This window comes from Lytechinus pictus, chromosome 5 (genome assembly GCF_037042905.1).
Source record: "Lytechinus pictus isolate F3 Inbred chromosome 5, Lp3.0, whole genome shotgun sequence".
NCBI lineage: Eukaryota > Metazoa > Echinodermata > Echinoidea > Temnopleuroida > Toxopneustidae > Lytechinus > Lytechinus pictus.
Genome location: NC_087249.1, coordinates 24,377,657 through 24,391,565, shown reverse-complemented (window position 1 = coordinate 24,391,565; position 13,909 = coordinate 24,377,657). Strand labels below are relative to the sequence as shown.

Sequence of the window (13,909 nt, the reverse complement as noted above, 5' to 3'; positions counted from 1 at the left end):
ATTCTTCGTGTGAGACTCGAACTCGGACACTTTGAATCAAATCCTTTGAATATACTGGTACTTACGTTTGATAGATTCTTTGGCAGGTTGGATAAGTTCTGTAATGGAATTACTGGCAAGAGACAAGAACTCTAATGCTTCTAACATGAATAGTTCAGCAGGTACAGACACCAGTTTATTCTGGTAAAGGCTTAGAGACCGTAAGCTGTATAAAACATAAAACATAATACATAATTACTAATCGTGAGCAATACAGTTGTAAAATGGATATCATAAGTGTTGAATAAAATATTGTCCCTGAAAAGCTTGGTGATGTTTAATCCCATATAAGTTATTCTGATAGTTGGACATCCTGACTTGACTCAATGGCCCGTATTCTAAAGTCGGGTTTAATTTAAACTCAGGTTTAAAGTTGTGGTTTAAGTATGGGAAGCCAAAAGCATCAAAATTTTTATTAAGTTGTATGTTTCTTATGTTTACTGTGCTCTTTCCTGATTCATCGATGGTGAAGACAATAATCTTTTCATATTTCGTAGACAATTATGAATGATTTGAGAGCCAAATGAGCTGAAGTATGATATCTCTACTGTTAGTGATTTATGTAACAATTGGCTGTCCATACTTAAACTACAACTTTAAACCTGAGTTTAAGTTAAACCCGACTCCAGAATACGGGCCAATGAGTCCAATGAACATTTTAACTAGATCAGGGGCACGTAACACAAAGCTTAAAGGTATTGTTTAACTTTGTGAGCAGCCGATTTAAAAAATTCTCAAACCAAGATGAAACATGTGTACAAGTGCATGTATTAGAACTAATAAGCCCTGAAAACAACCATTATTGAGAATGAAAAGCTAAAACTACAAGGCAAACCCCGAGTTTGTAAATAGGCGTCTTATAGACGCCTAAATAGTTCGCATTAGTGTATGGGATGAAATTAAGATGGTGTTTTCGGTCACTTTATATTTCAATTTTTGAAGCACTAAATAGTTATTTTCGAACGCAATTTTTTCTGGGCTTCATTTTTGTAACATATCACAGACACAGGTGACAAGTGTGACCTTCTAGCTCAGATTTTTTAAAAGTCAAACCAATGTTAACCAATCACTTTAACAATCACTGTACAACAAAAAGACTGATTGCATTAACTACAATGTATAATTAATCGTGCAAATCAAGCATACAATTAATCACTAACCCTCATGTTCCGCGACCCTGGATCTTTATAATCATTTGCATATAAACTTTTTCAATGCTATGTCAGATCATGTATACAAATAGAGTCAACTACAACAGAATTTCTTTCACCGCGATTATATGAAGCATAGAAGAAAACTGATTTTGTTTCATCAATTCACACAAAGACAAGCTGATCGTCTTCGGTCGAGTTGGGAAATCGTCATTTATTTTCTTACATTTCAGCTCACCTTATTTCAACAGGAGAGAAAATTCATATATTTCTAAATGTGTTTGTCACAGTAATTATGACAGCCGTGTCATCATCAAGTGTTTTATTTTTGTTCTAACATTAACTAACAGTGAACTATCAGTATGGTTTCATTTGTGTGCCTATGTGATCAGTGTGGAATGTGTTGGTCTTTTAATTAAAACCTTAAACTGCATTTGTAATATTTAGTGGTGTTTGATAAGGTTTAAACATCTTTATACTTGAGGTTGAGTCAATTTTCCCCTAAAACTTTGGTGCTTCAAGAATTGCAATTTACTACATCCATTCTGCTTTCATCTGATACTTGCTTCAAGCTAGCTATCTTATCGATCAAAAGTTTTCAAAACCATACTGATCAAATGCTTGTACAAACTACATGTATATTAACCCTATCTAGGCTGGGGTATTTGGGAGTTCATATGGCCTCCCAGGCCCCCCCTTGAGATCTCGGCCATCGACCGCGTGATCGCGCCGAAAATTGGCAAGCAGGTTGTCTTGGATATAATCTACAAAATTGTATAGTAATTTATTTCATGCAAATTGTTATTAAGTAATTATGCTAATTTATGTGTAATTAGTATGCAAAATCATACTTTTTCCTCAACTCTCTAAATAAAGCTCCAAATGTTCTAACTTTTGGCATAGAAACTCTTTGTGGTGTTCTGAGCAAGTATAAATGAAAAAATTGTGATATCAGATCATTTTCTTATGTATCATATTGTTTTTTGCAATTTTGGACCCTTTGTTTTTCATTGTTTTTTCAATGAAATTCACTAGGGACTCTTCTAAGATCACAAACAGCATAAAATACATACATTTAGACCCGCAAAACTAAAAATAATCATACATTTACGATTTTTGGTTGAAAACACAATTTACATTGACTTTGTACACGAAATCACGTTTTTGAGCAATTTTTGGTCCGACATGCACTTACATAACGTTGCGTAATTTCGGAACCGCGTACCCGGGTGACGCAAAATTGGTCTCAAAAGTTGCGCAAGACTTGAAAGTAAAAAGTCGGTGAGCAGCGTGGTCAAAAAATTTTGCGCCGTGAAAATATCGGGCGACTCGTTGAGGGGGGGGCCTTGGAGGTCTAGATAGGGTTAAAGTTACCAGAGTTCATTGTAGATTATATAGTTTTTGGGGGGACAACAAGGCCTGATATTGATATAAACAAGTGGAGCGCCTCTGGCAGTCTCACCTGCATTGAGCGATTCAATATAGTAGTGCTGATTTTGAAAACTACTATAAAATAATTATTCACAAAGAACACCATTCATATAATGATACAATACTACGTCATTGACAATAAATGACATTTGACCTTGATCATGCGACCTAAGACTTGTCAGTGATACTTGATTACCCCTATATCCACATTTTATAAACTATATCTATAAACTTTGAAAGTTATGACAGCAATATAATAATTACCTCCAAAATGGCCAAAGTTCAAGGACCATAAATGACCTTTGACTTTGGTCATGTGACCTAAAACTCGCACAGGATGTTCAATGATACTTGATTACTCTTATGTCCAAGTTTCATGAATTAGATCAATAAACTTTCAAAGTTATGATGGCAATTCAACAAATACCCCCAACTTGGCCAAAGTTTGTTGACCTTTGACCTTGGTCATGTGACCTGAAACTCACACAGGATGTTCAATGATACTTGATTACTCTTATGTCCAAGTTTCATGAATCAGATCCATAAACTTTCAAAGTTATAATGGTAATTCAACAAATACCCCCAAATTGGCCAAAGTTCGTTGACCTTAAATGACCTTTGACCTTGGTCATGTGACTTGAAACTCAGGCAGGATGTTAAGTAATACTTGATTAACCTTATGTCTAAGTTTCATGAACTAGGTCCATATATTTCTTAAGTTATGATGACATTTAAAAAACTTAACCTTCGGTTAAGATTTGGTGTTGACGCCGCCGCCGTCGGAAAAGCAGCGCCTATAGTCTCACTCTGCTTCGCAGGTGAGACAAAAATTACATTTGTCAATTCATAACATACCGACACTCGCTCAAGTTTCGATGGCTTTTGGGGGACGGCAGTCTTTGAATTGAATTCTGGGATAGATTGAGACGACGGAGGTTCTGCAAACCCCACAGGAGTCCTTCTGGTACAGAGAAGAGTGCATTCTGGGATAGATTGATGGTCGACAGGACTTGGTGAGTTGAATCTTGGAAATCCTGCAGCCATGACGGGTCAAAGGTATTGAGTTGCTTGTGGTGCCAATTTGCAATGAGTTCCTGAAGGGTGTGAAATAAGGATTGAAATGTAAATACAAACATCAATATGGAAATGATTTGGGTATAACTGAAGAATACTGATAAAATTTGAATGCATTGTCATTGAATACTGCTACCTATGACAGTCTAAATCTAGTAAGGAAAATTCGATCATGAAGGACAATAATCACATCAATTATTAGGGCCACTCCCAGGAGGCTGAAAATAATTATAAATAAATAGTAGTATTAAATAGAGTAAACTTCAACAAGCAAAATGCTGAAAAAGTCCAACAATATCGGATCACTAATACATGTAACAAAGTTACTGAATTTTAAAGTTAAGCAATATTTTATGAAAACAGTTTTATGCATCCCTTCATGAATAATCATTAGATTGGCTAATATCTTATCAAATAGAGTAAAATTCACCATTTATCTCTACTTTCATTTTCCTTATATTACTTGAAATCTTAAAATCTATATTTTTTTATACATAGTGACATGTCTCCCTTATAAACAGAATGGCCCAAATTCACAAAGGTGGTTTCATTTGCAATCACCTTTGTGAATCGCAAAATCAGTAAAACCAACGGTTTAAACCATGGTTTTTGCAAAAACCACCTCTGTGAATTCGGGCCAATAAGTTGCAGCAAAAAACAGCTCATGCACTGAACCAATGCCCATGTATATTTCTGCAGTGAAGATTTATGAAACCATGTATAGAGAAGGACATCCCGCTATTGTGTATTTTGTTAGGCCATGCATGCATAGAAAACAGAACAACACCACTATTTGCACAAAAAAAATAGTTTCTGTCATTAACAAAACATTATGTGGTTTCAGACTACTCACTCTACCATTCATTTATCTGTTTTCCAAGCAGATGCCAGAAAAAAATCAAATCTATGGGAATTATGGGTAGTGTATAATGTACAGTATGTGGTGCTGTAACTGGAAATTTGGCAGGTTACAAGTTCAAGGTGTTTCAAAATATACATGTACAAGGTACATGTAGATTTACAAAAAAGTCTAAATCAATATCAATTGTTTGCACTGTACCTCTACGAATTGGGGGGGGGGGGGCTAATTTCAGATAGAAATAAAAACATTACTCACAGGGGGCACAAGATGTCAAATAAAAAGTCTAATGGCTGAAAAAACATCCACTGACTTTTACAATACTAGTGATACCAGAGTATAATTCACATTACTGACCATTTACTATATGGAAATTTATAGATGTGTAGGCTTTAATCGCAGTGTTTAAAGTGTCCTCACAATAGAATCATTGTCATGGTAGGAAGTTCATGTACTTCATAACTGGTAACATTTTTTATGGATTTATTTTTATGAATTATGAGATCAATATTTTTGAGAAAATTTCAACTTCTATGCAATAGAAAAAAGACATTTGCCAGAGTTTGGCAAGTTTCTGAACTAAGATCCATTAGGTATCAAACTTCTATATTGAAGTTTTATTTCTAGAAGATAATAAATAAAGATAAATTTCATTGAGATTATGACAATAATAATTTGAACAGAACCCAACAAAATTACATTAGTGTTTGTATTCATATGTCATGATATTGGTGGAAAGTCGTAGTTGCTCGGTAATGATAAAAATAATCATCATTAGATGGGACTTTAAATGTACTTTCAATCATGTTCAAACTATTGGAGAATAAATTCAAGCGAGATGATAAAAAATGACAGTGGCCTGTTGCAGAAAGAGATTCACTTAAAGGGGAAGTTCACCCTGACAAAACTTTCATTGTAAAAATACCAGAAAAATGATAAATATCAAGGTTTAAGGAAAATCCATAAGATTAAGAAAGATATTTGAATTTCAATCTTTTTATTTGCGACGTCATATACATGTACCGAGCAGCTGCCTCATATTTTATGAAATATAACATACAAAAATTTCAAATTTTTTAATGGTTTTTTAGGACTAAATTTTTTCTTCTTTCTGGAGCGGTGTGAATTATTTTCTATGCTGAAATACTGAGGATATATTAAAACCCATTTTTTTCAACTTTTTAAAAAGAAAATGACATTTCATTGATATTTTTAAATTCACGATACATGGGAAGCTGCTCACATATGATGTGACACATAAAAAAATAAAAATCATAATAACTTTTTAAATCTTTGATGGATTTTCCTCAAACTTTCATTTATATTGTTTATTATTTTTTCTGCTATTTTTAGAAAAAATTTTCTTGTCAGGGTGAATTTCCTATTTGAAAATGAAAATAAACAATTGCAAGTCCCAAATGCACAATTTTGGTTGGTAGAAAATCACGTGGTGTACGTGTTTGATTGTAGCTGGCCCGAGGTCTACAATAAAAGTGATTTAGAATTACATTCAGTAAGAATTACATACATGTACATGATTACTGGTAGGCTAGTTATTAAAGTAGTACACAATTCAACAGTTTCTATTTGCATCATTAGTGTGATAAGGATACTCAATCAAGAGTAATAAATTGAATCAAAGAACTTGTAATAAATTTGGGAGGGGGTGGGGGATTTTGAATTTTGTACAGCAGCCTAAAGGCAAACAGTCATCGCCCCCCCCCTCCCACGTTTGGCATAAATATTTTTTGAACAATCCTTATCAATGAATCATTAAACATTTCAAGTTCTATAAGGTGATGAAATACCAAGCTGAATTTTTTTTTGTATGGCTCCTGACCGAGTTGGGTATATTTTTTGTTGTTGTCTCATTGTTGGTGCCATGATACTCGGCATGTTTTGAGAACTGCTGTTATCTTGAAGCTTGTATCAGCTAAAATTAGTTTGCCAACTGTTTTATTGGGCTGTTAATAAGCTTTAGTTTGATATATTTAACTCATATGTTTAGGAAAATTTAACTTTAATTCAACTTTATTATAACAAATTAAATTCAATAAATGATACAGTGCAGTTGGCATCACATTCATTTCATAATAATCATGGTTATTATATAATGAAACTGAAACTACTTCAATTAGCTTCTGAAATTGAGTCATCAATCACTTCAAGTGCCTGATTTACTATGTCACAACTGAGTGCAATTAAGAATGCACACGTATAATGAATTAATGAGTTTATATATAAGTAGCATACCTTTAAAATATGGCCTTTTGAAATAATGAGGTTACAGAGAGAACTAAATTAATTTTGGATGAAGTTCAAAATGTAAGATATAAATAAAACGATGATGCCCGCTATTCCCCCGACACCGATTGCTCATGTTTCCTCTCTTCCTCTTGAAAAAAACTCTCTACTTCACTCTCTCTCTTGCCCTCTTCTTATTATATCTCTGTGTGTCTCTCATGCTCTCTCTGCCTGTCTGTCTCTATCTCTCCAGCTCTTTACCCTCCCACTCCCACTTTATCCTAGGTCCCTGTTTCACAAAGACAGTGTTATAATAACAAATGCACAACTTCTATGACAAGTGTACTATCAGCCAATCAAATTGATCGATTTCAGTAGCTTTAAACTGTTAAATTGCAAATTTGTAACAGATTTTGTAAAATGGGCCCCATGATCCCTTTCCACTCCCCTCACCATGGAGATATCATACCCTTTAGTCAGTCATATTCAAATTTCATGTTTGTTATACACATCCAGGAACCAGGAAAAGCCTGCCATGTTCACACACGAATCTGGAGCAATGAAGCATTCAAAAAGTCGAGCACTACTGCATTAGCTATTCATGGAATACATCATCAGGGGTTTAATACTTAATACTTCATGAAAAAATACATATCTTTAATAAGTCTCCCTTTCCCCATTCAATATTGGATCTTGGGAATGAAAAAGCTAACTATTGAAGTCATGGTAAAAAAAGTGTTTAAATAACTATTATCCAATTCACAAAAACAAACCATGAATGGTGGTGGATTTAAATACCGACAAGTATTGTCATGCAGTCTTTTATTGAACTTAAATATACCCAGGAAGCCTATTTTCATGCATGTCTAATGCGAATTTCATATTCTCTTTTATTACAAACAGAAACTTACATCATGTTAATTTTTCTTAATTCCTCAAGTTAGGTAATTATGAATAAAAAAACATCTAGTTCTATATACAGTGCAGGATAGGGTAATCAAAATATACTGATCAAATGACAAGGTCATCATTATTCTACTTTAACTCCCTCTTCAATTTTTCCTGTTTACAATATACATGTATTTGACTGTATTTATTGTTGTGGTTTTCAAAGATGGAACTGAATCACTAAACAAACTCATAATGACCCTGTTGATTGCACTAGTTTGCAATAATGAATAAAAAAAAAACATCACATAACCCTTCTTGCAAGACCAGAGCCCCGTTGCATAAAAGTTCCTAACTTTTATGCAAGTTGCATAAAAGTTCCTAACTTTGCCATCCAATGATAACTACCATGGTAACGCTGATCACCAACCAATCAAAATCAAGGATTCCATACAAGTTACCAATGGATGGCAAAGTTACCATAACGGTAACTTTTATGCAACAGGGCCCTGGCAAAAAAAATAAAAAATTTGAATGTGTTTGCAATGCAGCCAAGATTCAATGTAAATACTGTATGTCCATCTGAGTCAGATAAATACCATTGCTGATTTGCTGTTATGCATTTTTTCCAATTCTAAAGAAGACTCTCTCACACTATACTTTACTAAACAGTTAATGGGTATAAACTTAAATGAGGAGTGAAGAGGCAGAGAGAAGTTAGTCCCCCCTCCCTCTATACACTCACACGCAGTTACAATATGTATTTTCTGAATAATCTTGAATATTGTTTGGGACAGATCTTGGGTCGCCCCAAGGCATGCATATTAGGGGTATTTTAGGGGCGATTTGGGCTCTCATGAGGGCAAAATCGCATGTTGCCCTAATGTATTTCCTATGCTGACACTTACATAGGTTTCAAGAACTAGTGATCTACATGAATCTTATTCTAGGAACAACCTAACTTCAATTTCCTTTCAAAAGAAAGACACCTCAATCTAGTCCTCTACAATTTTCACTTCATTAAAAGACACTTAGGTAAAAGAATCCAGTTCTCTTCACACAATATTTTGTCTACTGACATTGATTTAACCCTTTTTTCTACTTACTATAAAGGTCAATCAAACCTTGGTTATGATGTAAAAGTAGAAAAAACTAACACTGGATGGTTTCAAAATGAAAGGAATCAGATAAGGAAGAAGAAAGTCAATAATTCTGGAAATCCATGAAAAAAGGGTAATTCCTTTAGGTTTCCAGCAAAATAAATAGGTCACAGTGATTCTACAATTATTTACTGAATTAATAATATATGTGCAGAAATAGATTCATAAGATGGGTTATGCATGAAAGAACATTCGAGGTAAAATAATCACTTTTTAAGGGTAAAAAAAAATCATTTTGGACTATAATTTGACAAATTCTTTTTCTGGTGTATGACTATACATGTACAATGTGGTTGTACGTTAACAAGGTTGGCACATTTCTTACTTTGTGTCATTTTGTCCAAAAACCAAATATGATATTGAGCTGTTGTGTAAAAAACCAAAGGGAGAGATTTGTATTTCCTGCCAATTTGACAGGGAATTTGACAGGGAAACAACTTTAAAATATGTCAGCCATGTGCGTTCTCCTTCATTATTATAAAAAGCTGCACCTGTCTAATACATTCATGTTTTCCCCTTTAGATATAGATTTCACAATTATTAAACATGTTTTACTATATGAATTTGATACTTATGGTAAGAGTGGAATCTCATCTATAATTTGAGACCAACAGCTTAACAAATCATTCACGCATGGCAGATTACAAACGATAAATACTGAGGCCTATCAGACACGAGTTGTGCAGAAACTCACATTTTAATCTGAATCCACTATCATTTCAGGGATCAGTGAGATAAATTTTACAAAGAATACAAAAAAATGCTAATGAGTCAATTGTCAAATAAGCACAGTTGTCGTATCATGAACCAATCTTGTCCAACTTTTCTGCGCAACCTGATTTTGACATGAAAATTTCAAACCTGTCTTGCTCATTAATGAGTGAAGTGTTCATCACATATTAGGCATCAAAATGTGGCTCGGAATAATTGAATTGTATGATGATGTAAATGAAATATCACAATTAATTTGCCTTTGAAGAAAAAAAGATGAGGAAATTCCGGTTTACTTTTTTATGGGATGCACTGTATAAAAAAATAACATTAGATTTTTCAACTAAAGTGTAATGTACATATTGTAAATCACAATTTTGTCTTAAATGCAAGGGTGGTGAGATAAATTTTACAAAGAATACAAAAAAATGCTAATGAGTCAATTGTCAAATAAGCACAGTTGTCGTATCATGAACCAATCTTGTCCAACTTTTCTGCGCAACCTGATTTTGACATGAAAATTTCAAACCTGTCTTGCTCATTAATGAGTGAAGTGTTCATCACATATTAGGCATCAAAATGTGGCTCGGAATAATTGAATTGTATGATGATGTAAATGAAATATCACAATTAATTTGCCTTTGAAGAAAAAAAGATGAGGAAATTCCGGTTTACTTTTTTATGGGATGCACTGTATAAAAAAATAACATTAGATTTTTCAACTAAAGTGTAATGTACATATTGTAAATCACAATTTTGTCTTAAATGCAAGGGTGGTACCATGGTATTTTGATACCAGGGTGGAGTGAAGATGTAATCAGTTTTTTCTTAATTGAATAATAAGAGTATTTTTGTTTTCACTACTACAAAAAAAAACAAATTATGGGGAGGTGGATCATTCTCTCCCTTCTTAACAAAACTCTTGCTTTAATTTTTGCTTAATCACGCTACAAGTGATTTTATTTTTCATATTTCCTAACAAAACCCTTGCTTTAATTTGTGCTTAATCACGCATGTACAAGTGATTTTATTTTTTATATTTGTAAGTGTAGGAACGTTTCTATGAAATTTATTTTATTAAAAACTAGTCGATTCAAAAGTCAAGACACTTAAACAGGAAATCTTCATTCTGTGAACACTAATGAATTTAAAAAGGTGAATTATGAAAAATTGTATTAAAGAACAACTCAACATTTGTAGCATGTATGAATATAAATTTGAGGTTTTTAAGTAGAACATATTCATTCTTATATTATAAAAACAAACAATTTTATGTGCATATTACTGTGAAAAAGGGGATATTTTACCCATCTTCTTTTTTTACTGGATCAATGAGTTATCCCTTCTATACATGAAAGTGAATTTTATTGAGACAGTTGAAAGCCTGAAATTTGTAATAAAAACTTTTAAAATGCTAATTTCTTCCTTATAAAAGCCAAATTTTGCTCAAATTTTTAACAACCCTTTTTTCTGATTATTCTTCTTGGAAATACTTAGAATCAATAATAAAAATGATAGCTGGCATGGATTTTTAAAGCGTTTTTTGCCCGAGGATACAAAGCGCTGCTATTATTACCACGGCTAAAGCTGTGCTACAGGCGCTCTAGCTTCACACCGGGTACCCATTTACCTCACCTGGGTTGAGTGCAGCAAAATGTGGGTAAATTACCTGTTTGTTGTTGTTGTTATTGGTGCTGGAATCCTCATCAGGTTCAACCCATATCTTGAGTAGTGGTAGGATATCAGCACCTAACATATTGGCAGTGGCTTCATCAATGCTTACTAAACCCCTCTCAATCAGATCTGCCGCTATGATGTAATTCTCTCCTACATAAGACAACACAAAGTATTCATTGTTACCATCATTTCATATTAATTTGATAGTATTATATAATTTTACTTTATCATGAAAAGAATTCTGTCTTTAAAATTACTATGCAAATAAAGAAAAAATCTGGATGGTTTGAGCCAATTAGACCACATGGGCACTCCAGTGGTCAAGTGGTCTGAGGCCAGTCTAGTATTCCATAGGTCATGGGTTCAATTTTCTCCTGGGCTGGCAATGAAATTTCTTTTTTAACATCAAATATTTATCACACAGCAGTTTTCAGAGTTATTAAAATAAAATAATATGCATTAATTTCTGCATTTCTGTCAGGATCAAATATGTGATGTACAACTGTATAGAATGAGAATCACAAAAATGTAATTCAAGATCAGTTTGATTTAATCAATTTCCTATTCACCAATTCTTTTGGTTCACTTGTTCATATGAATTTTCCAGATGTACAAATTATTCCGTTCTTCAAACTTTAATTTGGAGCGTCATTTTCATTACTCCCATTGATTAAATGATACACTGATTGTAATAATTAGAATGACACCGTTGCCACCTCAAAGACCACACAGCATGCAGACAAAAAATGTCAAATTACTTGGAAATTAACATAATATTTAATTCTGAACTCAGCACCTTCTATAGGTTCCATAATGACTTCTTACTGCAATAGGTAAACAAACTGATCTCTATATCCAGTGCAGTGGACACATGACTCTCTATTTCTTTATTCCATATCACAATCAATAGACATGTAACATTTCCGCAATCAAATGAATCCTAGAACAGCACGCAGTGCTCAGTTGGTTTTCTGTTAGATATCCTCCACTTTCGAAATGTGAAGAAAGTTTGCTCAAACGGTAGAGGAGAACGACTAGTGTGGTCCAGTCTTCACATCAATTGAAATTCATACATAAATGTGTGATTCCTTTTATATTTCAAAGCTCAAGACACTAGAAAACAAAACATCTTGGATCACCATCAGTGATTAAAATCCTATCTGTTGGTCTAACTTCTCTGAACTTGTCATCGATGCCCAAGAAATGCATCAAACCAATTTTTTTTTAGAGAACTTGATATAACCAAATATCTCATCCAGCATTAGTAATTTAATCAGCTCCAACAATAACGGAAAAATATACATGGTATCAAGGTGTTCTGACTTTGGAAGAAGGAGGTATGGAATGACTGGAGCTCCTTTAGAGATGCAAAACGATTCCTCAGCACTCCTCCAACATTGCTTTCTGGAAACACAAAGGAAGGCTAACAATTAGGAGCCCATCGCATATCTCTCACTTCTATAATAAGCTTATCCTATAACCATAATGAATTGGGGGAACTCCCGATTACGCTTTGGAGGTAACTCCCAAGAACGGTCTTAGTGTTTACCAATGAATGCCAGGATGGGGAAGGACTTGTTTTCATTTGCCAAGAAATCAAGTCTAATTACTTTGTTTTTACTTCGGTATAGTCTACATGTTTTTCGTTACACAGATTCCACAAATTTGGACTTCCAAATTTTATGATGCGTCCTACGTCACAGCCAATGAAAGACCAAACGCGAGTGCTTATAACAACAAAAAGGAATAACAAATAGATAAAGTTCTTTTTTCTCATCTGAAAAAATGTATACCATTAAGGTATATAACTAAATCATTAAGAAAGTTCTACTTTTTTTCAATTTAAGATATTTTCAAGAATTCTATTATAATAATAAATTATATATAATTATCATCTTTATAGAGCGTTTTAGCCATACATTAAAAATGCGTATTTTGGTCTGCATCAAATGCCTGTGCAGTATCAGAGCATATCCCTAGAATGACCAAAATCCAAAGAATATCCCATAGGCTCCTGTACAAAATTTGCTATTGAATATGAGAGCATATTCAACAGTGTAGTGCGCATGCGCGAATGCGCGAAATATACAACGCGTGCAAAAATGAAAGCAATGCGGGGCGCAGCATAAGAGCACAAAGACACTCAATGACATCATAATGAACTGAATGCAAGTCGCATGTCAACGACCAAAATTGATCTTATGAAGTGATGATGCCATAATGTGATAAGTGATATGACTTGTTTAATCAAATTGCTCCCTCTTTTTGATTGCTCGGGGTGGGATAGATGATAATAATTATATTTGATGACTTTCTTTCATGGAATACCAGAAATATTCCACTCGTTATGGACAATATTCCACTCATTTGCAATTCATGGAATATTTGCCCAAACTCTTGGAATGTTTCTGGTATTCCATTCTGAGCCTTCCAATATATATTTATTTCATGTACCATGAGATAATTAATCAAAAGGGCGCCATTCGTAATACAAAATCAAGGTTATTAATCAAGTAGGATCACTTATCATAAGGACCACTATTCATAATATGGAATGAGGGTCACTAGTCATATTGTGAGAAAGGGGGCTGATATTCGCAAGGGGATTACCGGTAATGGTTTTCAATAGGGCTGACTGCACCATCCCGAGAACTTTTTCAAATTAGCGCGCTATT

The 13,909-nt window shown here is 33.8% G+C and overlaps 1 protein-coding gene across 2 annotated transcripts in view; it reads right to left on the bottom strand.

Moving 5' to 3' along the window:
• The window catches only part of LOC129261641 (leucine-rich repeat serine/threonine-protein kinase 1-like), a 44,770-nt gene that overhangs the window by 23,392 nt on the left and 7,469 nt on the right, over positions 1–13,909 (bottom strand). For both annotated transcript variants that reach the window (XM_064100071.1, XM_064100072.1), the window contains exons 2-4: positions 11,227–11,384; positions 3,477–3,715; positions 66–205 (exon numbers count right to left, since the gene is read on the bottom strand). In XM_064100071.1, coding sequence (XP_063956141.1) covers positions 66–205; positions 3,477–3,715; positions 11,227–11,313 — 466 coding nt within the window. In that variant the 5' untranslated portion in view covers positions 11,314–11,384. The remainder of the gene's footprint in view (positions 1–65; positions 206–3,476; positions 3,716–11,226; positions 11,385–13,909) is intronic.